This window comes from Talpa occidentalis, unplaced genomic scaffold (assembly GCF_014898055.3).
Source record: "Talpa occidentalis isolate TD23 unplaced genomic scaffold, MPIMG_talOcc4v2.1 talOcc4.16, whole genome shotgun sequence".
NCBI classification, from domain to species: Eukaryota; Metazoa; Chordata; class Mammalia; order Eulipotyphla; family Talpidae; genus Talpa; species Talpa occidentalis.
In genome coordinates, this window is record NW_023601653.1 from 4,376,574 (window position 1) to 4,402,865 (window position 26,292).

The following is a 26,292-nucleotide window of genomic DNA, read 5'->3' on the forward strand; positions in this document are numbered from 1 at the left end:
CTGCGGGCAGGCCCGGCAGGCAGTTGCTTGGGAAAGGCTCCCCTCCCGGGGCGCCTTCCTTGTTCCCAGAGGTGTTCTCCAGTCTCACTGAGGATGGTCTCTTCCCCCCACTGCAGTGTGCTTACCTCAGCACCCCACGCCCCATTTCCCAGCTCTCCCCTCCTTTGTGACCCTCCAGGACAGTATGTGCCACACAGCCAGGCCTTTTTATATAAGGAAGTAATTCCCGTGGAAGCTCGGGGAGGTGGGCCAGGGTCCCAGGTGGCCACCCCCACCCCAACACCCCAGACGCTCAGGACTGACCCAGGAACCAAGCTCACCTTTCCTTCCCTGCTCCCCACACTGGAGGCCGGGAGGGCCACAGCAGTGCCGGGCCCTGGAGGTCTTTGCTGAAACTTCCACCTTGAGCTCAGAGGCTAAAGCAAAATGGGAACATGGCTTCCTGGCTCAGAGCCGGATCCTCTTTTTATTCCACCAAACCTCTGGGGGAACAGAAGCACCAGGAAGCCCAGGGAAGGCGTAGCCAGGGAGCTGGAGCTGCCCTGGAGACCCCTCCATTAAGGTATAAAGACGTGGCTCCACCCCACTGGGGACCTGCTGGGTGAGGCTGGCCCAGCGCTGGGAGGGGGTCAGCCTTCCACTTCATGTAAACAAGGAGCAGCCCCCACTCAATGGCTGACAGTCTCTTGGGGGGGGGTATGTGTGTGATTGTCCAGGGCTGCGGTGGACCCTCACATTTGGGACCCAGGGTCCCTGAGGCCAGGATGGAGGCTGCTGGGTAGGAGGCCAGGAGGGTCCAGATGTGCAAACTGGCGCAGGCTTTGACCCATGTTCTCCACAGGACAGGACAGGGCGTCCAGAAGTCCTGCCCACCGTGGGCCCAGGTTCAGGAAACCACACACTTGTTGGTCTTGGTAGGACTAGAAGCTGTTTTACCTGCAGAGACAATGGACATAGGTTAGGAAGGAGGGAGGTGGAGGACTCGCCTCCTGGGGTCTGCCCACACCTCAAAAGTGGGGCTCACGGCCTCCCTCCCAAGCTGCTGCTCTGGAAACTGGGTCATGAAGCCCAGGAGACCAGAAGGAAAGAAGTTTCCTGTCTCGCAGCCTCAGCCAGACGACCCCTGGCTGGGATGTCAAGGGACCTGCTGTCTCCTGACCTCAGTGGGGTGGGGAGAAGGATCAGGACCCCTAAATCAGCAACTATCACCAATGGTTTCAAAAGTCTTGCCAAGGAGGATCACCGAGCTGAGAGCCTGCGCCCCTGCTCACCGGGCGCCCATACGGGAGCTCTCAGAGGTGGTCCCCAGAGCAAACCCCACTTACAGCTGGGGCGGTGCGGCCACCAGTGCCAGAACCCTGTCCTCCAGATCCATTTCCAGCTCCTTCTGCTACGCAGGCCTCCTAAGCTGGGAAAGGAAAATCTTGTACCTCAGGAAGGACTCAGTGGCCTCAGCAGCAGGCAGACCAAGAGTCAGGCACTGCAGGGGACACTGGGCTTTTGGGGCTAGTGGTGAAGACAGAGGATGGGGGGACACACTTCGTGAGGGAAGGCGGGGGACGAGAAAGCTAATCTGCCCCAGCCGGAGAATCACCTTCTCCTCTTCCCAGGCCCCTTCCGTCATGTCCACTCGCTTCACCATCCGAAGCAGAGGCCAGGACAGCCCACCCCTGGGCTTCGGGGCAGACACCCCCACCTCCGGGCTGCCTGCTGGCGTGGGCTGCGGGAGCGGCAGCCTTCCCCCCAGGTGGACGCTGCTCCTGTTATTTCCTGGCGGGTCCTCGCCCCGCTGCCGGCGCGCACAGCGCCTTCCCACACTACTGCAGCTGCAAATTTGAAGGTGGCAGCTGCCTCTTCTCCTGGGCCACCAGCAAGAGGGATGCAGTATAGGCCCGAGGGCAGCTCCTTCATCACTGCCCTTAACCCCAGCTCAGCCAGCTGGACTCCCTCTCTTGGGGACTTGCTACCGGCCAGCAGAACCTCTTATGGGCCACCCGACCAGGCAGGAGACCCAGACTGGAGACATGACTGCAACCCTCCCCAAGGGCTCCAGGCCAAGAAGCTGGGGTCCCTCCAGGCGGGTGCACTCTGCTAGAACGAGCACATTCTGGGGCCACTGTCCCTTTCCCACCACGTGGACGCAGCCAGTGGGCACTCGGCCTGCTCAGCAACCTGAGTTCCTCCCCAGAGGTGGCAGCAGTTTGGAGGAACGAGATCAGAGTGGCCGGGGTGGGGTGGGGTGGGGTGGGGTGGGAGAGGGTTTGCCAAGGTGCTTTGCTCTCCTCTGGCCTTAGAAGGCTGGACGAAAACCCGGAGAGATGATTTCTGCTCCGGATTGACTTCCATGCATCTGAGAGCACCCAGTTTGAGGAAACAGGTGTTCCATGGCTCCCTTGGTGCTCGGGGCTGGGGGCCCATGTGCGGGTGTAGGTAAGGCTGAGGCAGAGCAAACCTGCTCGGGTTAATAGGGAGAAGTAGTAAACTGCCCCCCAGTTTTTTTTATAAAGTATGTGTGACACGGATGTGTGGGTCCCAAGGAGGCTCATGAGGGAAAGTCACACTTCAAAAGGAGGCGACACTGAGGTGAGGCTGCAAGCGGGGCGGGAAGTGGGTGGCACGTGGGAGGATGGACATGGGGGAGCTGGCCTGGGGCATCAGGACCCCACACTGATATGTGGGAGGCCATGACAAGGACCAGGGGCTCCACCTCCTGTTGGGTGTCAGGGCTTCGCATTCCCTTTCCTGAAGGTTCTCCCTGGATGTCCACAGGGCTGTCCCTTCACTCGGTCTCTGCTAGATGCCCCTGCCACAGGGGTCTGTGCCCGCCACTCTCTTCAGCACAGCATTTGCAGCACGGAGACCCGGCTCCTTTTGTTTGCTGCTGAATCAGGAACTTGGAGCAGTGCCCGGGCAGACATTGCCCGGATATGTGTTTGTTGAGTGAATGATAGATCAGGCAGAGGCAAGCCCATGAGGGCTCATACCGGTAAGAACAAAAGGCAGCAGTCATGCCCGCACATCACCTAGATGGTGATGTGAGCCCGCCAGACCCCTGAGAAAGCAGCAGGGCGGGGGACGGTGTGTCCACCACAAGCTAAGGATGTCTGCCTCTTTTCCAGAGCCCCTCGGGATGCTCGCCAGGCTCCACTCAGCCATGCTGCGGGGTCTGGACCTGGCTGCTAACAGTACTGGGGTTTATCCCGCCAGACTGCTGGGGCCTGACCATGCTCAAAACCCCACCTTGATGAGATAGCTCTTCAGTGGACTCACCCTGGAAGGGGGCCCACAGGTCCCTCACAGAGCTTAGAACCCCGGGGCAGCTCCTCAACCTGGGACAGGGGCCCAGAATTCCAGGAGAGAGACGGGGGCCTCCTGCCCCAGGGTGACACAGCAGAGCCCAAGGGCCCAAACCCAGGACCCAGAGGCCACAGCATGATCCCAGCCAGGTGGCCCACCCACCTGTGGATCAGGAGAGTTCTGGAAAACCAATGCTCACTCTACCTGCCCCGGACCCTAGAAGGTAGTGACCCATGGGGTACCCTGGGGTGCAAATGCCCACACTCCTCTTCCTTTCCTAGTGGACACCAGGGTCATCAGGCCTAGCGCCTCCCACAGAGCGTTTGAAGATGTGGGGAAATGTCGGCCCCGACCTTCTGGAGATGGCTCGGGAGGCGGCAGTGCACACACAGGACCACAGACAAGGACTCACCTGCCTGCACCTCTGGGGTCTTGTCTATGAAGCTATGTCATCAGGCTGTCAGGCCACCAAACCAAGCGAGAGTAGCCGGCTCCATGGCCACCCAGCCCACACCAGGGCGCAGAGAAGGGCTGCGCTTTCACCCTTCTCTGCCGAGCTCAAGAGTGTAGGCTGTTTCCCAGGGACCTCCCTGGGGGGGCCACGAGGATGCCACCAGGAAGCCCTCCCCCAGCCTAGCAGCCTTCCAGTGTCCCCCAAACCTATGGCTCTGGGGACCTCCAAATGGGGAAAACTAATCAGGGCATTTCTTTAAATGCAGTTTCCTGGGCCCAACAGGGGTAAAGACTTTTCACTGTGCTGTAACACAGCTCTACTGTGGCCAATATCCCCTGAGATGGGGGGGCCCCCCAGGGGCCCAGCTGGAGGTCCTCGGGGAGGGCCGCAGGAGGCAGGCTGGGGAAAGGTGCTGAGCGCTCCCAGCACGGAGGGAAAAAGTAGAAGGTGCCCGGATTCAGCCAGTAGAGGGGGCTGTGGGCCTTCAAATGCCAGGCCGCGCCCTCGCTGCTTCCCCAGACCTGAAGGAAGGGATTTCCGGAGGTTCTCCCAAGGGCCACACTTGGGTTTGCAAAAATTTGCATGCTGTTTGACAACTATATACTTCTTATCAAGCAATTTTACAGGCTGTCAGTTCTTTGCTCTTCTGTCTTTCTCTTGTTCACCCACCCTGTCATCCGTCCCGGCTCCGCCTTGACAAGAGGTCAGCGGAGACAGAAGGACAGAAGCCATCAGCTCCAGGGCTCAGAAACCCTGGAGCGCAGGGCCCCCTCCTCGACCAGGACCCAGGGCGCAGCCCCTGAGGTGGAAAGTGGGGGGGCTGTGGGCAGCAGGGTGCTGGGGCTGCGGGCGGCTGGTATAAAGTTGTTTGGTGTTGGCTGCAGGAAAGAGGGCCTCTCTGGCCACAGTCCCAAGGGGCAGCACTTCCAACCCAGGGGCTCCCGTGCTGGAGACAGAGGCCTGGCGGCTTAGGTTCTGCAGCTCCAGGGGAGACACTGGAGGCCACCAAGGGCCTGTGGGGAGACGATGCCTGCATCTTGAAAGGGGCACTGGGGAGAGGAAGGGACCCGGCTTCCAGGCTCTCAGGCACTGGCTGCCTGCCCAGGGGCCCTGTCTGGGCTCCTCTGATGGGTGGGGAGGGCATCTAGCTGGGCACCCTTGGGCCCTGCTGACTGTGGGGCCAGCTCACTGTCTCTGGGCGTCAGGCACTCGGGACAGGAGCCTCCCGAGGGCACGGTCTGCCTGGTGGCACCCAGGGACGTTTGCCGGAGCCATCCGCCCAGGGGACCCAACTCTGAGAGACCCGACTCGGATGACAGCAGGAGGGGATGACATAATGGCCTTCCGTTTCTATAGAAACAGCACCTCAGGGTGAGGGGCTGGAGGAAGCGAGAGCTTCCACTTCACCTCCAGTGGGGACTTGGGAAACAGCCCCTTTGTGGCGGGCTCGCCCCTCCCCCACCCTTCCCTGACAGGTGTTCACCATGGCAACCCTTCCTCCAAACAAGAGGCACTGAGCAGCACAGCATCTGGTCTCGGAGCTGGGGGGCCAGGGAGGGGGCTGGGCCAGGGCCACCCCTCTCCTCAGGGTGTGTCCTGGCCCAGGTTTCAGTCCTAGCCCACTACCACTTTCTGTGCCTGGCCACATCCCTTAGTGTGCACCTGCAGCCCCCATGGTGGTTCTGAGAGCCACGGGGGAGCAGAAACTCAACAAGCACCCCCTGGTCAAATTCCCAGAGGCACCTGGGCCTGTGCTGAAGGAGAGACTGCGTGGGCTGCCTGCAGCAAGGTGGGGAGGCAATGTTGTGGGGAGTGGAACATGGCTGTGGTCCTGGCATCCAAGCCCTGGTCAGGTCACAGTGGAGGCCTGGGAGGGGCAGGAATCCCGGGAGCACTCGGGAGGCCTAGAGGGACCTCAGGCCCTGCCATCACCCCGGGCCCAGCTGGCCAGGAAGTTGGTCTCATTGCTGCAAAGCCCCACAGCCACAGAGGGAGAACCCCCCCAGGGACACCCAACCCTGACTCAGAGCTGCTGAGAGCAGAAAAGGTGCTGGCATGGCCCTGGTGTCACCACCAGCCTCCTGAAGGCCACACAGGGTGCTGCTCCAGAGAAGGGAGTGTGAGGACCAACAGGGGCTTCTAGAGAAACAGCTATAACTAGCAGCCCCAGGAACCAGCTCTCCCTGGAGAGCTGCAGGGCAAACACTGCTTGTCAAGTAAACTCTGGGAGGAGCCAAACCCTTTACAGCAGAGACCAGGGTGTTGCCGGCCAAGGGGTGGGCGGGCTTGTTTGACCAGGTCAGATCCTGATGTCAGGGGATGGCCAAGGAACCAGCTTTGCCAGCACAAGCCCCAGACTCTCAGCAGGGTCGGGCCTGAGCCCGGCCACGTGGCCACCCCCAACCTCTGCTTCTCCACGTTGAGGAGGAAACTTCTACGCTCACTGGAGTTTCTGGAGTTACCTGGGGCCTCTCCGAATGCCCCCTAGAAGTAGGAGTAATAGCTCTCCGACCACCTCATGCCCAGAACTGTTCCAGCACGTTCTACCCTCAGAACTGCATTAGTGGGGCAAGGCAGGCACTGATTTCTCCTTGGGGAGCCATGTGGGGTCTGGCTCCAGGCCCTTGATGGTAAAGCAGAAGGGGAAACCCCTCCAGCCCTGAGCCCTGCCCCTGGCTGCTGTGCTGGCTGCAGATCTGAGGCCTGCTTTTCTGTAAGGGCCAGAGGCCTCACCTGAGATGTTGGCACTGGAACCCTCGTTGGGCCTCTTTCTCATCGGCAGCTGCCCATCGACAGTCTCTGTGCAGAAGGAGCTGACCACGCCATTGGGCTGTGCAGGCTTCTTGCGTCTGCTGAAAAACCACCTGTTCAAGCTCTTGCTCTCCCCGTTGGCAGTTGCTCCAGTGCCGTTTTGGGTAAGTGCCTCTTTGGGTTTGTACTTGGGGTCCACGTGCTGGCCATCCTTCTGAGGCAGGGGCTCCACCGGGGGCAGCTCCTGCTCCAGTGTGACCAGGTCATTCAGGAAGCTCTCCATGCGCCTGGCTGCCTCGCCGCCTCCGCTGTCCTCTTCTTGGCCCTGTGGGTCACCCTTGGCCTCCTGCTGCTGCCGGACAGCCCAGCGCATCATCTCCCCGGGTGGCTGGCACCTGGCGGCCACCAAGGCATACTTGGGGTTGATGAGCTTGCGAGCCACAGTGGAGGAGAGTTCGTGGCCCAGCCTGCCAGGGCCTCCTAGGCCCAGCTGCCGGCACAAGTTTACCTCCTCCGAGATGGCGTACAGCTCCCGGAACTCCAGGTCGAAGGGCTCCACTTGCTGCCCTGACAGGAGGAGGAGCAGGTTCCTGTCCAGGTGGGAGGAACTCCAGGTGAACCTGGGGGAGTGGGGACAGGAAAGCAAGACATATGTGCCCAGCCTGTGGCCTCGGCCCGCCCATGCCAGCAGGCCCTCAGTGAGCCCATCTCAACACCCCCTTCCCCATCCCAGCCTGATCTGCCACTGAGGTGCCCCCTGGCTGTGTGTGGGGGTGGGCGGTGGGGGGGCTCTCTCCATGGATCCAAATCCCTTTTCTTTTCCCTCTGGGTTTGACTTCAAGTGCAGCGGGCAGGCAGCGAGCAGGGCAAGGGCACAAGAAGGCAGACCAGGACTCACACCTCGTTTCCACCCACATGTACCTTGTAAAACGGGGGCTCCTAGGAGTGAAATGACCTCCTCCCCACCACACACCTCCAGTGAGTGGTTGCTGCAGACCTGTTGCGAAGGGTCCCATCCTGCACTCGCTCCGCCCTACCACAGCCTGGGAGAGGACAGGCCACTGCCTGGTGTCCTGTGTGCCACGGGCTCTCTTCCTCACCTGGGTCTGCGTTTACTTGGAGGGCAGCGACCACACAGAGGTGTCTCTCCTGCTCCTGGTCACTCACTCCTCAGTCGGCTCCTGGAGAGCCCCTTCTGCGCCATGTTCGTCCCCCAGCTCTGGTTCACTCTGCCCCCTGCTGCTCCCACCTACCCACCAGCCTCAAGTGGAACTATTTGCGCTGGAGTGCGAGGGCCAGGCAAGATTTAATGCCCAGTGAGTTGATGCTCTTTCTCCTCTTTCTGGAATAATCTGATGGCCAGAAAGTTTGCAGGAAGGGGCTGGCCAGGAGGCCCTTCTTTGCAGTTGAGCACACAGCTATGGAATCTAGCATCTTCCTGAACACGAATGTTTATCACCATGAGCACAGGCCTCGCGGGCCCTTCTCTGACAGGCCCCAGCTCACCTGTACGATCCAGTGGCTACTTTTTCACCGTCTACCATCAGGAACTTGGATGACAGGGTCCCCTTGACCTTTCCCGTGGGCATGTAGAAGCCAACGCCTGTCACAGAGCGGACACGGATGTTCTGCCAGGAGGAGGGAGGAGAAAGGCACTGTCACCCAGCTGGGGCCAGCGAGGCCCTGAGCAAGTCTGCTTGGGCAGGGGAGGAGCCTGCTGCCCACACAAGGGGCTGGCCTGCCTCCTCTCCCCCCTGCTTTCTGGGGAACCAGAAAGGCACCCATAGAGGAGGAGGCAGTCAGCAGATCCCCCTTCAGGAGCGGGCGAGCCCTGGTGGCTCCCACCTGTTCTGCGGCTCCTAGGAAGGAGCTCCCCCCAGGGAGCCCAGGGCCAGGCCAGAGCTGCCTCCTGAGCCCCAGCAGCATTGGGATAAAATTTAAGTGGTGCATGTAATTTAGGGTTACCAGTTCACGAGGCGAGGCTTTTGACAGAAGGAAGTGGGTGAGACCCACTGAGCACAGGTGCAGCTTACCCGAACCCGGAAGTCAGCGAGGTCCAGGCCCTGACACATCTCCAGGAAGCACTTCACACCGGCCTCATCCAGGATGATGTACACAGGGACCCGGCGCTTAAAGGCCGCGTCCACAATGTCTTGGAAGATATCTCCGTCGGTGAAGATGTCCATGACCACAGCGATGACCTGCACGGGGAAGGACATGGTGACAAAATACCCGGATACAGACCCTGGTTCGAGAGGACGAGTTTGCCCTGGAATAAGTAGTGGCCAAGGTCAGAATCGCACCTGCACGACTCCCGATCTCCAGGTCCCACCACCTGTGAGCACAGCTGCACCCTGGAGAAGGGCTCTCTGCTCTGGGGGCAACCTGAGGGTCCAGGGCTGCTCAACCTGACATGCCCCTGCCCCCGCCCTGCGGCCAAGTGGATCCTGATGCCTAGGAAAGCAGCAGGCTCAGGAGGATGCACCAAGAGGGGCAAGGGAGGGAGGTATCAACAGTCACGTGTCTGCTCTCAGCAGGCCTGGGGCTTTGCTCCCCCCATGGCTGTGCCAAGTGCTGTGCGTCCCCAAGGGCAGAGCCCGTTAGCTCAGATTCCCCTGGCTTCCAGCATCCGCGCCTCTCTTCTCCCCTTCCTCAAGTCAAGGTCACTGCCTAGTACCCTGGATTTCTGAAAGTCAGTCCTGATGATCCATTCTGGAAGGTGAAGTCTTTTTCAGCCTGCGGCCTTTCTGACCTTAGCCTCCTCCCTCCTCCTACACAAACTCCTCCCCACCAGCCGCAGGGCTTGAAGTGTTGTGCCAGCGATGCAGTGGAAAGGGCACCTCTGGGGTCAGAGAAGTCTGGCTATAAGCATTTTCTATTTGTGTGACCTTGGTGAGTCACTTAACCTTGTTGATTCTGCAAAAGGAGGGTGCCGTATACTTACACATTTGCCATGAGGATGAGAGGTGACATCTGTAAAGCGTCACACACGCCTGCTATGTAGCAAGTCCTCAGAGGATGGCTGCCACAGCATGACCGAGGGAGTCTGCTGGTTGTTGCTACTGAAAACCTGAACTCCGAGGTCAGAAGACCAGCACTGGCCCACTAACTCCACCACTGATTTGGCAGCAAATTAAAGCTAATAATAGCATCTATCCCAAAGGGCTTAGAGAGATAAACCATGAAAGCATTTAGCACAGGGCCTGGCAAGTGGTAAGCTCAGTAAGTGATATCTACCATCACCATCATCTCCTTTGTCAACATCACCACCATTGTCACCACCACCACCATCACATCATCACCACCACCACCACCATCGTTAACATCACTTTCTCACGTCTGCCTTGAAAGACCCTCCCTCTACCACCATTTACACAGTATCACTTGGGCCTCTTCTTAGCTCCTGCATTTAATATCCAACAATTCATACAAGTAACACTGAGCCCCCAGGGCAGAGGAAGGATCTAGAGACAAGTAAGTTATAATCCCTGAGTTCAAGGGGTTAGTCCAGTTGAACCAATGAAACATTTGCACACAATGTCTAAGACATAGGTAAGAAGACAAATGCCTTAAGAGATGCACAAGTGACCTGTGATGTGAGTTCAGAGGAGGGGTGGAGTGAGGGGGAGAGAGGAGGGAAGGCGCCTGATTGACCCACTACTTCCAGCCAGGGGAGGACACGAAAGGCTCTTCCAGGGAAGCTGAAACCTGAAAGATGGGCAGCCTCAGCACCATGAGAGATGAGCAGGGAGGACAATGGAGCAGGGAAGCGGGCAGGGCTGCCACGTGTGGGAAAGCCGTGCTCTCCACATGGGCACTGGGCTGGGGAGTGAGTGGGAGGTGTGCCTGCCTACGGAAGGGGCGCTTTTTTCTAGGGGCAAACGGGTGCCATCTGGGCTAGCGGGGGCTTAGGAGGTGGGCATGTCAGGTGAAGAGAAGAGCACAAGCAAAGGCACTGGGGACAGGGATTAACATGCACCAAATAGTTTTGATGCCCCCACCTGTTTCAGGTGTTTTGGGTAACCTTTCTAGTACAATCCTCACAATGAGAAAGGCTGTTATTCCCATTGGGGAAGCAAATGCAAAGGGGCAAAGCAATGTGTGGGTCACAAAGCTGCACCCAGCAGAGCAGGGCTTGGACTTGGGTCTGACTGCAGAATCTTCATTGCACCACATCACACTGGCTCCCACCTATAAGGTGTTTTAGAAACATCAAGTCAAGTTAGTCTTTTTAAAGACTAAACAAGATAAACATGCTTCCAGCAAGACTGACAAAGCCAGAAGAGGTACAAATATAGTACTGAGCAAAAAAAGAGAAATAACTGAAGACATACCTTCTTTTTAAGGAAATAAGTACAGACATTTAGTGTCTAAGAAATTCTCACAAGTTAGGAAATAGTAAAATGTCAAAAAGAATATTAAGAGTATTTACACATTGATGAATTTAAAAATAAAATGACATGGGTAAATCATTAAAAATGAATTAGAGGGTCCTCCCTGGTGGCACAGGGGTTAAGTCTCAGCACTATCAAGTTGTCGCCAGCCACTGTGGCACGAGTTCAATCTTGCACCAGAGAGCTACCCACATGGCACAGCAGACCTCTCCTGTCTTGTCCGCTGCTCCCCTCAGCAGTGTATTTCAGTAGATCTGCCTGTTCTGCTCCCCACTCTGTCTCTGGTGTATCTTCTTAACCCCCACACCTCTGGCCTATACCCCAGCTCTTGTGTGCATAAATAAATAAATAAATAGATCTTAATTAAAAGGTGAATTAGACATAATAATGCACAATTAAATAAGGTTTATCCTAGGTATGCACTGCTGTAATTATTACATTAATGGGGTCTAGAGGGAAAGCTGTACACTAAGCTTTTAAAAGAATTTGATAGCAACACATTCTTATTTGTGATGAAAAATAGAAACAGAAGGGACATTTAACGTGATGAAAACTGTCTACGGAAAACTCACATGAACCTTCAGGTGTGTTCCCTTTAAGCCTGAGCAGGTCAAGAGCATCATTGCCCCTGTCACTCTGCAATGTGGTGCAGGTGCTCATCATGTGATATGAAAAAAATGAGCAGGGGATTAAAAGACACAAAACCATTTGCATGTCGGGAGATGAGTTTTATAGGAAACCCAGTAAAATGCAGAGAAAAACTATTAGAATGTGGAATTCTGCAGGAATGCCAGATACAAGGAAGACACATGTAGCTTTCTTCTATTATAGCAATAATCAATCAATCAAGAAATGGAAAAGAAGATCCATTTAAAACTGCAACTTAAGCACAAAGTGTTTATGGAGGAAATTTGAAAACTCAAAGGACATTTGAAAATAGTGAACAAATGAAGAGACAAATCATGATCACAGATAATAGGATTTAACATTTAAAAAAGTCCAATTCTCCCTCTATTAAAATCTGATGCAACTCCAATGAAAACATGGCAAAAATTTTGGAGAAACTCAAGTACTTCTAAGAATAAAGATCCAAGACAGCTAAGTTGATTTTGAAAATCAAAGCTACCAGGGGATACGCTGGGCTCAGCAGACAGCCAGGCCGGAGACAGCACAGCGCCCGGGGCTGCGGGAGGGAGGAGCTGCCAGGAGATCCCGCCCAGAGACCAGGGTGTCCGGTCTCCGCACACACGCTCGGAACTTTAACTCTGATAGAGGTGGAGTCACATCTCGATGGAGAAAGGAAACTGTTTAGTGTCAACAGATGGGAAAACATCTTTGCTATAAAGAAAAAGAAAGGTGATACCCACAGCGCACACTACTTGCTTCGGGCAGGCCAAATACTCAAACGCCAAAGACAAAATTGGAAATTGATGAGATGTGGGAAAATATCTTCATGACTGAGATAAGCAGGGCTTTCTTAAGATTCCAAAACCACAGACCAAAGGGTAAATAAAATAAAAAAATACTTTTGACAAATTAGGGACTTTCTGTTCAAAGAAAGATGCTGCAGACAAAGAAAAGGCAAGTGGCGGGGGGTTGGGAGGGCAAGGTGTCTGCAATGTCTGCTTGGAGAGGAATGAGGAAGGTACTGGATGCCTGCCGGTCGGCAAGAGGAAGGTAGAAAACAAATGGGAAAAATAGGCAAAAGGACAGGAATAGGCCATAGCCAGCAGACAGAGCTGGACCGCTAATAAGTATGTAAACAGAAACGCACTTCATTAGTCATCTGAAAAATTCACATTAAAGCGAAGAGAAACAGAGATAATGCATGACAGCAGTAAGATTAACTAAAAATTAAAGAGTTGGACCATCTTAAATGTTGGAGGGGACACTGGTGGGAGGGGACCTCCTGGAGCTGCAGGCAAAGACTGTGGATTAGGGATGTTCACACCACGAGCCAGGGCTGCCGCTCCCGGCCACGCACCCAGGGCCCTCTGGGCGCTCTGCACAGGTGTGTGAGGGGCAGGAGCGCAGACACTGGCCGTGGCTCTGTGCGGTGGCCAGGAGCTGGCAACAGGTCAGACACATGTCCCTGAAGAGCTTGCAGCAGACAAGCAGCCATTGAGGTCCCTGTGCAGTAAAGTGAGATTCGTTTGATTCAAATGTGAGAGAATGAGCCTCATACCCTTCATGTAAATTAAAATGTGACATGAAACACCACCGCGTGTTGTTCAAGGATGACAGATATGTCGAAGGACGCACACTGAATACATTCGGGTGGTGGGAGGGGGGGCAGGAAGAAAAATCCCCTGGCTGGTGAGGGCGGTGTACTGCAGACAGCTCCAAACAGCCAATCTGCCCTGGGCCCACGGCTGGCTGGGGCAGGCCCCGCAGGGCTGGAGCAAGCTCAGGGAGGGTGTGACTTGACACTTGGGTCTCCACGCCACTAGAACCCTGGCTTCCCACATCTGCGAGGCTCTTGCTATCTTATCTCCCACGTCCTATCTGAGGCCAGAGTCCACTGTTTGCTCATTTCTAAGCCCTCTGCCGTGCCTGGCTCAAAGTTGCTCTCACTCTGTCACTGGGGACTGCCTGACTGGCTCACAGGAGGGCTTCTGGATTCACACTCTGGCTTTGGTTTTGTGATTGAAAAAGCAAGCAGGGATCCAGCAGCCCTGGCCTCGACCTGGAAGGATGTGATGTGAGAGGACATCATGCTGCAGGGAGAGCCCCGTCCCCAGGGCCTGGCCTTCTGGAGGCTGGGTCTGCAGCGCCCTGGTGAGAGCCAGCCAGCTGTGTCACTACCAATTAAACAATGAAATATCCGTAGCCAGAAAAAAAAAAAAAAATCAATTGCTTGCTGACTCCTGCTCTCCCGTGGTGGAGAAGTGATAATTACCCTCGCTTTGGTCTCGAGGGCATGCTTGACAGTCAGCCCTGCAGCCTCAGGCCCAGGGAAACCAGCCCGCTCCCTGCTCCCTGTGGCTGACACTCCCACGTGACCCTCCACCTCGAGCCCGTCCTGGACGACGGGGTAAACAGAACAGTCAGGCTTTAAAGGGAGGACGTCATGGACTCAGAACTGGGGAGACAGATTTTATTCTCGGGAGAGAAAAGTCATCTCCTCCCGGCTGGCGCCCCATTCCCAGTGGGCCTGTGTCGGCTCCCCCCGGTGTGCGGCGCCAAGGAGAGAGGTTAATTCGAGGTGGCGGTAGCTTTCAGGAACTGTCGCGGGGGCTCTGGCAGAGGCCCTGATGTTGGAACGCTCCTCCTCGGGAGAGTGGTTAGCTTAGAGTCTGCTGTTTGATAGCCTGCTTCATGGCAGGCGGGTTAGAGCCTCAGCACTCCCCTCTATCTGTCATTCAACGTTAATTAAACTGCTAGCATTTCAGATTCACTTGCTGGACTCCTTAATTACTATTAGATAACAAAAATGAAAAGGCATCTACCTTCCCACCGCTCCAGGCAGGCCTACTGAGACGGCCGGGGACTGGTGCCTGGTGTGGTGGGGTGACCCAGGCAGGAAGGCCACCGCCCTGGGACCACTACCACGTTGCGGGGTGGGCTGCGCTGATCAGCTTGCCCCACAGGCACCTCAAAGTCAATATCCTCCTGGTCACCCTGGCCAGAAGCCAGGTCACTGCCCTTCTCCCCTCGGGCCAAGACCACTTGGTCACCCCGTCCAGCAGGGCCTACTAGCCCCTTCTCTGGGAAGACTCCTTCTCATCGCACAGCTGTCCTGACTTGGGCCCCCTCATTTCTTCTGGAACAGCTTCCTCACTAGTTTTTCCTGCTCCAAGTCAGTCTCCAGAGCTGCAATGCCCCCAACAACTGGTGAGCCAGCGGACCCCATGACCCTTAAGGGAGGCTGGAGCCCCTCAGCTTGTCATCTGAAGGGCCTCGTGTGCGGCCCCTTGGCTCCCCCAGCTTCATCTTGGGTTGTCTCACCTCTCCTCTTCCAGCCAAGCAGAATGACCTATGGTTACCTGAACACACAGTTTCCCTGCCGGGCCCTGTTGGCCCTGGTGGAGTGGGGGTGTGGGGGCTGTAATTCTTGGTCATGGGCTGTCCCGTGCATTGCAGGGCATTTAGCATCCCGCTGAGTAGTGACAACCGGACATGATAAATGTCATCTGGGGGCAAAAGAGCCACACTCCTCCCACAGCCTGGCCAAATGGTGGCAAGTCGGGTACTTTCCATGCCTCTTTCAAGACTCTGCCAAGAATTTCCCGAAAATGTCCCCACCCAAGAGCATTCACCACCCCTACTTCCTGCCCACGTTGTATTCCAGGCAGATGATACCTTCTTGTAACATCTCTGAGCAGCTCTGTCCCTTGCTGGCCTTGGGCTCCTGGCGGCTGTCTGACTTCTCCTGGCACACCCACCCCTCAGTGCGCACCCCAGTTCTCCATGCTGGGAAGGAGAGTCTACAGGGAGGGTGTTGCATTTGTTGGGTCTATGGCTTTATTTGTGCGTGGGTGTAGCTTTGCATTTGTCGCCTTTATTTTGTTCCTGGTTAGGCACTGGGGTGGAGGGAAGGAAGAACAATGAGCCAGATTCCTGGTGGGATGGCTTTGCTGGAAGGCAGAGCTCAAGTCCCCCCTCCTGGCGTGGGGGACTCTGCTCACGGCGCATGCCCGGGGGGCCTGGAGGAGCAGCCTGCCTCCACTGTGAGCGGGTGGACAGACATGCACCAGGACATGGGCCAGGGGGCAGGGCCGCCACCAGCACTCGCAGCAGCACTTCCGTGCAGATTACAAAAGGGGGCCCCGCCCAGCACCAGTCAGGAAGCGGAGCTGGGGTGCAGGTCAGCCCACAAAGCCCCTCACTTGTACCACGTGTGGGGCACAGGCTGCGCTGCCACACTCAGCTCCTGCCAAGTCTGAAGGACATTCCAGATATGCAGAATCTCAAAGCTGGGAGGAAACAGCAGCCAGACCTCAGCCCTGGGGCTGTCACCCAGCTGGGTCTTGGCAGAGGGGAGACCCCAGTCCTGAGTTTTTCTAGAACACTGCCTCATGGTCACCCCCAGATGACGTGGTCCTGGAAGGCTCTGTAGACAGATCCGCTCTGGCTAGGAGCCCAGGCACCTCTGACCTCTGCTCCCTCAAAGTCAGCTGCACGGGAGAGGACACCCCGCCCCTGTCTTCCCAGCTCTGCGGACCTGGAGCTCCAGGCACTAGCAGTGTGGGCACAGCTGCCTGCCCCTTTCTCCCTCAGCTCCACAGTAGGAAAAAGCAAAAGGCTGCGGACATGGGGTGCAGTGGTGACCAGCACTTCTTCCTGGGAGAATTCACAGACATGTTCCAGCCCCAAGACTGGACAGGGCCTTATGGCACTTTCTGTGCCCTGGGGCGGGGAGGAGAGGAGAGCCAAGGGGAGTAGCTGGGGAGGATCCCACAATGCCTGGGCCTGCCCACTGAGATCCTGCCCCTCCCTCCCTGGATTCTACACTCATTTCACTAACTCCCCACCATTCAGGAGCGACTGCAATGGAGACAGCATGGACTCTGGAGTTGGGGTGAGACCTCCGCCCCTCTGAATTGCACCTGTAAAGCCAGGCTGCTTCCTGCAGCCTGGAATCAAAGAAATGCAGTGACGTCTGAGGGAATGGGGTGGGGTGCCTGCCCACCATGGCTGAGCTCTGCCTTGCCCCTAACAGGCCTGGCACAGGTGGAGCTCAGTGTCAGCTGACGGGCTTCTAGCTTCGCCAGTCCTGGTGGTGGCCCCCTTGGCAAGAATATCCCGGAACCAACGCTACAGCGGTCATTCCCCTGTGCAGATACCAACTGCCTTCCTAACCGAGCCCTCAGCCCAAGACCCACCACATGCTTCCAAACCACCCCTCCCTGACAAACTCCTGCCACACGCGATGACCCAGTGTTCTCCGGGCACCTGGCTGGCTGCGTCCGGCACTGACCTCAAGGTCACACCCCAGCCCTGTGGTGGTGACTGCGCCCTTCCCTGCTGAGGCCCCAGTTCTCTTCCCGAGAATGTCCCGGGCCCCGGCCCTGGGCACCTTCCCCAGGATGGCAGATTGCTCAGGCTGGGGCCTGGTTAAGCACGAGGGCTCAGGGACAGAGACCTGTCATCCCTGCCTACTCAGGGCCTGACGCACAGCTAAGTTCTGAACAGGTTAGCTGCAGCAGGGAGCTTCCCCTGGGGAGCTGAGGAAGCTGTCTGGACCCAGGCCTGCGCCCTCCAACAGGGTGGAGGCAAGAACAAGGATTCTGTTGTCTGCTGGGCTGCAGGCTGCCCCCACCCCACCCTCAGGGCATCTGTGCTTTGTCAGCTGAGGCTTCCCAGCTCTCTGTGGCCATGTTACTTTGTTTCAGACTCACTAATTAGACATCATTAAACACCAGCCCCCCTGGATGCATTGGCAGCCACACTGCCAGCGACTGGAACCCAACTTGGCCTCCCCAGGCTGCTCCAGGCCCCAGCCCGGGCCCCTGGAGCTCTGTGCTGGCCGCCCCTTACTTGCCTGTGGGTCACGTCTCCCTGCTGGGCACCCACCGGGCTCCTTCCTGGGGGATCCGACCCTATGAGGGGGTCACTCTTGACACCTGTACCTCAAAGTAGGTTGATGAAGGGGACCAAGAAAGGAGATCGGGCCGAGCGCTCCAGGGAAAGAACAGCGGGCTGTCCGACATGAGTAAGGCCTACTATTCCAGCCAGGAGGAGCCATATGTGATCCACCAGGGAGTGAGCTTAACAATTCTTTTTAAGTTCCTAGGCCAGCTTTTCCCTGCCCCACTGCGTGCTTCTGGGATGACTTCCCCGGCACTAAGTTGGTGTTAATTAGTGAAAATTATCTAATGCAAGCTCATTTTAACATTAGCTTAAAGCTAAACATAATTAGGAAGATAAATCAGCTGCTTAAAAAAAGAAAAAACCAATGAAGATACACAAATGATTTTTAGGATCTGCTGCTGGTCTGGGTTACTGGCTTGGAGCTCCAACATGATACAACACGTGGGCAGAGCGAGGCAGGGCTCAAGATGTGCCGGCTGAGGAGGTATCTTTTGATTGATCCATCAGCTGTCAGTTTGCTTGGGAGGTGCTGAGAAGCAGCAAGGAGAGCCCAGTGCCCACAGCCAGGCGATGCTCCCTGGGGGGCTCCGTCAGGAGGCAGGTGCAGGGTGCAAGGAGGACTGTGGTTGGGGGAGGGGCCTGCAGGGCGGAGGAGTGGCGGGCTACTGTGAGCCCAGGCTCCCTGGCCCCTGACCTTGCACAGGCCTGCCACACGCCTGCTCTCCGCTCACCCTCCCATCCCAACTGGCTGCTTCAGCTGTCAGTTCCCAGGAGGCCTCTGCTCCCTGGACTAAGGGGGTAGCCGACTCTTCTCAGTTCCCACCCAGCTCCAGTGTTGATCCTTATCTTCTCAGCCTCTCTGAGCCTCAGGTTACTCAACTGCACAATGGAAAGTTGCTGGACTGTTGTGAAAATTAAATAATATTTTCTACAACATTGCGTACATGGCTGGCATTTAAGTGATCAACAAGTAAAAGCTATTGGCCGCTCCCCCAGGCTGTGCTGCTGCCATTTATTTTTGTAATCTCCCCCACCAGACTGCAGGTCGGGATCTACATTTTATTCATCAGTGTATTTCTGGGACGTATCTAGCAGGTCCTCAGTGAAACGTGTTGCGTGGATGAGCAACTAGGCAGGATCTCCAGGCCGCCTAGGAAGGGAGGGACAGTCTGTTCTAGAAGATTGCTGCTCCCCCCATCCCCCACCAGGGCGGTAGTAACCCTGGTCCCATCCCTGGCCCACCTATCTGCTGACTCTCTGCTAGCAAACAGACCAAAAGATGTATTCAGAGCCCAGCCAGCACCTCCTGGTGCTTAGGAATCCCGGCACTGTGCAAGCTGTGCGGGGGTGACTTACAGATTGTTGGAAACCCAGGCCAGAGAGATGAACGATTAGAAGAGCCACAGGCTCTCTTCCAGGCTCGTGGTTGTGGGATCACCAGCAAGGCCACAGACCACACAGATTTCTGAGAGGGCCGAGGCTCCAGCTGAGGTTGCCTGGTCCCGGAGCCTGGTGGACGGGGGCGGGCAGGGACCACCAGGGTGACAGCCTGGGGTGGGGGCTCAGGGCAGCGCTGGGAGCGGAGGCTCTGGTCAGCCAGGACCCAGCCCAGGCTCATTGGTTTCCTGCCATGCCCCCTTTCCCCAGATAGAAGCCTGCCCTGGAACAGAACACCCTGAGAAAGGGAGGCGGATCTGGCCTCCAGGCAAGATGAGGCCGCATCCTAGGGGGTGAGAATCTGGGGGGTTTGTCCCTAGCCGGGAATCCCACCAAGATTCAGCTGGTTTCAAAAGTCCCAGGAGGCCAGAAGATGTCCATGAAAGGTCAACAAAGGACCCTGTGAATTTCCTACACCCAGCGTTCCTGTCCCACCTGCCCCCGTCACCAGGAAGAAAGGACCCCGTCCCACTCGGCACAGGTCGGAGCAGCCAAAAGTCAGGGCGTCTGTCTCCATACTACTCTGTCTCCATACTCTGTCTCCAGGGCCTGAATGGCAGCAGACACATGTACAGATAGAGTTTAAATAAGTATATTTTGACTCTAGTTTTAGAGGGAGGAGGTGGCCCTGGAGGGCAATGCCCAAGGGGAAGCTGCATTTGTAGCAGAACATGAAGGACGAGCCTTGGCCTCAGACCTGGGTAGGAGGCCAGCTTGTCCCTGAGTTTTGTGACCTGGGGCTTTTCCCGGAGCTGGGAAATGAGGCTCCCTGGCTCCTGCGGGGTGCCATGGCCTGGATTAACGAGAGGACCCATACATGGCCCCTGTCTCAACGATTCTGACCCCTCTTGAAAGACATCCTTTAAATCTGCGTGCATTCCTCATGTTTTTCAAAATGCTGTCTCCTAGTCTGGGGTTAGCATCTCAGTGCCTTCATGGGAAAGTAAGCAGCGAGTCCAGGATTATCTCCACTTAACCAGTGCAGAGATGGAGGCTCAGCGAGGTCAAATAATGTGCCCAAGGTCACCAGGTGAGCGAATAAGAGACAACCAGAGCAGGAAGGAGCACGCCAGGCTCCCGGCTCCTGCTGTGCGCTGCTTCCCCTGGCAGTGGCCTGGCCCCCTGGGTATGCTGGCCACCCAACCGAGAGCCAGCCAAAAAGGCACCATTCACTGAGACCCCCCCATGACTTCCGAACTCCATGGGAAACACCCTGCTCAGTTTCACGGACCCAAACGGTCGGATTTCAGAGGCACTGAGCCTGACACCCCCTCTTTCTCCGCAACATCTGCCCAGGCCCCACAGCCCTCCTGAAAACTTCAGTTCTCGAGGAATCTTTCTAACTGCTCTTGGACTTCATGAGTTGGCCTTGGGCAGGTGACGTGGCCCAGGCCCTCAGCCAGCCTTCCTGGTGACTGTGCAAGGGGACCACCAGGGGTCCCTGCTGTAGGAACTGTTCCTCCCTCTCTAGGACAGCACCCAGAGTAGATCCTTGGCCGAGGATTCAGATGCCACAGTCTCATGGAGAGCAGCCATCTGACAAACTGCCACCTCCAAATCCAGGCCAGTCAATAAAACCCGGGGGTGAGAGGAGAGCAGTGGGCAGCCGCTCCTTTCTCACTAGGAAGATGCAGGAAGCACCTTCACGGGGCCACCGACCTGAGCAATCAGAAGCCACTCCCAAGTCTCTAATGTCCTGGCTGCAGCACCCCCACTTTCTGGGAGGCAAGTTGTCTGCATGTCCCTCCCCTGCTCTGAGAATCGTAGCGGCTCCTCTGCAGGCCAACAGGCCGCGACCTGTAAGGCACTTTCTCATGGGCTTTCACACATAGCTTCTCCCTTGTTTTACCAAAACAATCCAGCAGTCTAGGAATCACTCTCCCATTTGCAGGTTTGGAAGCTCAGAGAGGGAATTTCTTTATCCAAAGGAATGCAGCGAGTGAGAGTTCAGATCAGAACAGAAACCAGGGTCTTCCGGCTACAGAGCCTGCCACCTGTCCTTGATGTGAAACCAGGTCCCTGATGCTTGAGAGTTCCAGCTCCTGGGATCAGTGATTCAGCAAAAGGAGGGAGACTCAGAAGCCATTAGCCAAGGTGCCTGGGGCTTGGCTGGGATGCAGGGCAGGCTGGGGCAAGATCCCAGAAGGCTGTGAGGTTCTCGGAGGTGCCATTATCCACCCGCCTCCATGGGACAGGCCTGCAGAACAAAGCCCATATGGAGAGCACTTGTGGAGGGAGAGGGCTGGGCAGGGGACACCCGCAGGTCACGGGCTGCCCTGAGAGCCTCCTCTGCTCCGGGCGTTGAAGACGGGCTTTACAAAATGCAGAAACTCTGCGTCTGCTTCACGCCTAAATCCTAAGGCCTAACAAGAGGCTCACTATGGAGTAGGGACCCTTTCTGGGTAGAGCCGAGTGAGGGAAACGTGGTTGAGGCTAAGAGGGGAGGACATGGGGTCTACTTAGTGCAAAAACTGCTGCCTGCAAAGTTGAGTCTCCTGGCGTGATGAACGGGAGACCCCAGCACCCCTGGGCATGTGTACCCAGCTGTTCACCACCATCAGCTGCCCGGACCTTGAAGGAGGCTGCTAAACTGGCCAAACATGTCTTCTGCTTGGAGCCTTTGCTTACGTCCCAGAGCCCCCGTCCCTCAGTCTAGCGCACTCAAGGCAGCCTGTTACTGTGGGGATTAAAGAGAACCTGGGTGGCGTGCCGCTCATTCCCTGGGGGAGAGCTCCCAACGCTTGCTTCTCCAGCCGATGGAGGGGAGGGGTGGCCAGTAGGGGACCTTCCCAATCATCTATGATTGAGAAGGTCACTGACCAACCGGGTCCGCCCTTCCGATGTTCCCAGCCCCCCTGGGAGGAAAGGTGCTTGTATAAGGTGGGCTGTGCGCTGCTCACGCGGACACAAACAAGGAGTCGCAGAGAACAAAGTCAGCTTTGCAATGAAAATTCAATCAAGCGCCCAGGAAGAGGAGGCATCTGAGCCAGACCTGAGGGGAGGGGACAGGCCCACGGAGAGGCAGAGAGGGCTGGGCCTGCGCCCTCTGTCCCCTCAGCTGGCTGGGCCTGAGCCTCCCACTGGGCAGGAATAAAGAGGAGCAGCTCCCAATTAGCTGAAGGTACCAGGTCCAGGGCCTCCTCTCCGGGGCTGAGTTTATCATCTCAGAGTCGTTCTAATTCTGACCGGGGATGTGGGAAGCTGAGCAAGCTCCTTGTCCCGAGGACAGGCCATTTTACCCTTTTGGACCTCAGAGGCCTTTGTGTGACATGAAGATAAAACTCAACACTGTGGTGGAGGCTCAAGGGGGCTGGAGCAGCTTGTGGTGACTGGGGAGTGGGCGTGTTTGGATGTGGGCCCGGGAGCGCAGGGTCAGTCCTTGAGGTGGGGGCCAGGAGCTTTCCTCTGTTCCTGAAGCCCAGGCAGCACGCCCAGTCGCGGGTGCTCACTGCGAGCGCATCTCCAGACACGCTTGCCCACAGGCCCTCAGTGCCAGAGATCCTTCTGGAACCCAGGTCCTGGGCTGGGTCCTCCCCCCACCCCCACCTCGCCCACTGTCAAGAGCTCACACTGAATACGAAGACAGCTTGGAAGCCATCATGCAGTTTAAGGGCAGAGATGTGCCGTGTATGTCTGTTTTCTACTAAAGTGCTTAGCACACAGAAAAACTTGAAATATCTGTCCAGTGCCCAGGGGGATGCGCTCTCCCCCCAGACTGCTAGCCCGACCACACGGCAGCTGCCCGTCCCTTCCCGGGGCCCTTGACGCGAGAACCGAGAGTTTGCTAGTCTACGCGTGTTCTGGCTCTGAAGCCGCTCTCTGCAGTTACAACCACCTTCGCAGCCCAGACAGTAGCAGCCTCCCTGGTTGCCTCTGCCAGAGAGGACAGGCCAGGGACTCATTCCTGGGCCCCCGAAGGCAGCCTTTCCGCCTGTAGTTTAAGCAGACAAAGTCCATTATACAGTGACAGTAAGTAAGCAGATCCCTCAGAGGGAAAACAAACAGCAGGGAAAACCCCACCCCTCGAGTCAGCTCTGCCAAGGGCTGGCAGGGGCCTGGGCGCAATCTGCCTTGTCAGATGACTTAGCCTGCCGTCCCAGGCCTTCCTCCCATCCCTGCCCACTCGCCGGACTGTTTCCTTATTAGCCACCTCCTGTGGCGCCTCCTTCCCAAACCCAGTCCTGGGTTTAGCTCCTTGCTCCAAGTCCCAAGGCCCAGGTTCCAATCCCCACAGGCCTTTGGCCACTCTCTCTGGGCCTAAGTTCCTACTTGTCACTAGGGAATAAAAATGCCAGCACCTCCTGTGGTTTTACCAAAGATGGATAAGATAACACAAAACCCTGTCACATAAAGTGTGTGTCCTCTGCCTTCCCTGCAGAACCCCCCTCTACAGTAGACCCGCTCCGTGGGCCCTGCCTCATAGCAGACAGACCCCTCCCTCCTCACGGGCCACCAGGGAGTCTCCTTGCCAGTCAGACAAGCTGGGTGAGAGGGGATAAGGGTTCAGAAGAGGCTGTAGCCTTCAGAGAAGCAGTTAGGGGTCTGGGTCTTTTTCTAGCAAGCCCCTTTCCTTCTCTGAGCCTCAGTTCCTCACTTGTGAAACAGGATCAACCTCTTGGTCCCACAGAGGTCACCAGTCGTTGAGAAGAATGTTCTGTACAGCCAGGGGGGAGAGTGATTAAGGGCGGGAGCAGCGCGGAAGGCCTGGGAGTTGAGTGATGGGGTCAGAAGCTACTTTTTACAGAAGAGAGGTCCCCTGCCTTGGACCCACTGTTAGGAAACTCGCCTGCCCCCCTGAGAGAATTCAGTTCCCCTGCTGCCAATCCAAGCTCTTCCATGTTCTGAAGCAAACATCTCTTGCCCCTCCTCCTGAGCTGCAGGGAGAAACTGCCCATTCCAGTGTTGTTCTCTCTCCCCTTTCAACTCTGCAATTCACCTCCCTCAGGAAGTCCTCCTAGATTAGGCACATACAGCCTCAAAACGCTTTCCTTTTTTAGCATATCTCCCGGCACTTGAGTTAACTTAGAAGGCAAAGGCTGCAGTTTATAGCCTCCCTGGCTAGTGCCTGGTGCACAGTGTGCACTCAGGAAATAACCACTGGTTAAATATGTATGTTGAGGACTGGTTATGATTGCTCGTGCTTCTGTTGTTGCACATTTGAAGAGTTAAGGGCATTCCACCACACAGGAGATTCCTGAGACGACTAGAAGTCTCAGTGGACAGGAATCCCGCCTCTCCTTTTTGGGGTTCACAGCCTATACCCAGATTTTGACCAGGTTAATTCCATTCAAGGTCCTCGGTTTACCCTGCCATACCATCGTCAGACGCTCAGCAGCAGAGTCAAGATCAAGGACTTTGGCCTTTGAATCCAGGCTCAGTCACATACTATATGACCTTCAGCAAATTACACAGCCACTCTGAATCCAAAAAGAAGGAAAATACCCATCTCGCCCTGCGGTTGTAAAAAGCAACAGAAAACGTGGCACAGTGGCTGGCACATGTTCATTAAATAAACCCAAGTTTGTTGCTATGACAGCATGAGGCTTGACCCCTAACCCAGCTGCAGTCACCCACACCCTTTCTCTGCTGTTCAAACTTGCCTTTCTCTTTTGCAGAATGCAGTGTACAAAGAACATGCAGGCAGACAAAGAGGAATTGCGGAGAGAGGGAGGTGGATGGGGAGAAGGCAGCCCTTCCTTCTGGCAGGCAGAGTAGCCAACTATTTGTATCTCCCCTTCCAGGAAGCGAAGCCCCACCACGGGACTTTCTAGGTTCATCTTTCCTCCCCAGCTTGTTCAGCCTCCAGGGAGAACAGGACTCCGACCACATTCACTGAGTTGAATCACAACAGTGGAGCCAAGCCACTTCTGCTTGTATATTCTGAGTGCGGCACGGAAGGCTGCTGGTGTTCCTCAACAAATCTCAGCGCGAGGAAGCCAGGTCTAGCGAATAAAAATACGAAGTTCCCATTAAATGTGACCTTCAGATAAATAGCAAGTAATTTCGGAATCAGTATGTCTTGTGTAATATTTGGGACAGACTGATAATAAAAAATTATTTGTTGTTTATCTGAAATTCAAGTTTAATGGAGTGTCCTATATTTCGCCTAGAAGCCCTAGCTGGTAGGCTGTGTACCCAGGTACCCCTACCTATGGGCACAGAGTATAAAGATTAAAATCTTCCCCCACCCCACAACCTACCAGCCTCACCAGAATTCTGACCAGCCACCAAATCACCCCTTTCTTTCAACCCCTAAGAAGAGTAGACTTAAGAAGTGGGTGCTTTTTCCTAAGCTGCTGAGTCTGGCCACCTTCCTCCTCAAAGTGCCCAGTAGAGTCAGCACAGGGTGGGGGCTCAGAATTCACCCCCCTCCCTCCTCCCAGGCTGCTGAGCTCTGCAGGCTCAGAAAGGGGTGTAAATGCCAGGAGCCAGGCAGGTGGACTTGGGGGGCCTCCTAAGAGCAGCATGGCTGGCGTCAGGGTGGGGAGGTCACCCCATCCACTTCCTGGGGTTGACTGAAGATCAAATGAAAAGGTGGCCGGGGACATGTTTCTAAGTCGGATTACTACCAAGACATGTGAGTGACCCATTTTACCACGGGGCCCCCACCCCAGCTCTCGAGGAAGAGCTCCTCTAGGCCGAGGACGCACTGGACGGGAAAGCCAGCGCCTCTGGACACGGTAATCACGATGCCAGACACCTGCCCGGCACCGTGTCATTCGCCCAACACGTCCCCGTCCCTCCTGTCTACGGGCCTCCCCGGCCCCACACCTAAGGGCAGGTTCCGGGCCCGTTTTCTGGGGGGTGGAGGGGCAGCAGGAGGGGGCCCGAGGGGCTGGGCGTGGGGTCCACCGGCGGGAGGGCGGGGCGGGTCCTACCTTCTGGGCCTGTTGGATCATCTGCCTGACCACCTGCTTGAGGTGGGGCGCCCTCTCCTCCTTGGGGGGGTGAGTGTAGAGGGTGAAGCGGTTCGCCCCGCGGTACAGGCCTGTGTTGGTCCATCCCAGGTCCAGCGGGGGCACCTCGGTGTCGGAGAGGTCGGGCCAGTAGGCCAGGGACTCGCCGGGCTCCGCCGGGGCGCCGGCCTGGGCCTTGGCCTTGGCCTTGCTCTTGGGCGCGGGCGCGGCGTCCTCGTAGGGGCGCCAGGCGGCGCGCAGGGCCTGGCGCTCGCCGCTGGAGAGGAAGTCCCGCAGCCGCTCCTCCTGGACCCGCTGGCGGTAGGCCTGCTCGCCGCCGCCCAGCAGGGCCTCCAGCGCGGCGCGCCGCCGCTCGCAGTAGTAGAAGGCGGCCTGCGCCTCGGTCACCCTCTCGTTCACGTGCGCGTCGTCCAGGCAGCTCAGCTGGGACTCGGCCATCGCGCAACGCCCGCCGGCCCGGCCCGGCCCGGCCCGGTCCCGCCGCCGCACCTGGAGCGGTCGAGGGGCG

General features: G+C 56.8%; 1 protein-coding gene across 1 annotated transcript; it reads right to left on the minus strand.

Moving 5' to 3' along the window:
• Window positions 1–403: 403 nt before the first annotated feature.
• Window positions 404–26,292, minus strand: FAM83F (family with sequence similarity 83 member F). The gene is made up of 5 exons (XM_037513518.2): window positions 25,746–26,292; window positions 8,536–8,703; window positions 8,009–8,130; window positions 6,485–7,122; window positions 404–936 (listed from the first exon to the last, which is right to left on the minus strand). The coding sequence occupies exons 1-5, from the start codon at window positions 26,220–26,222 to the stop codon at window positions 887–889; spliced, it is 1,455 nt and encodes a 484-aa protein (XP_037369415.1). The 5' UTR covers window positions 26,223–26,292; the 3' UTR covers window positions 404–886.

Excerpts from the sequence above, each read along its gene's own strand:
- FAM83F (XM_037513518.2), bottom strand. The coding sequence starts at position 26,222 with ATGGCCGAGTCCCAGCTGAGCTGCCTGGACGACGCGCACGTGAACGAG. Across the intron at positions 8,131-8,535 it reads TCGCTGACTTCCGGGTTCGG|AACATCCGTGTCCGCTCTGT; the intron begins GTAAGCTGCACC and ends TCCTCCTGGCAG. Across the intron at positions 937-6,484 it reads TTCCAGTGCCAACATCTCAG|GTAAAACAGCTTCTAGTCCT; the intron begins GTGAGGCCTCTG and ends TTGTCTCTGCAG.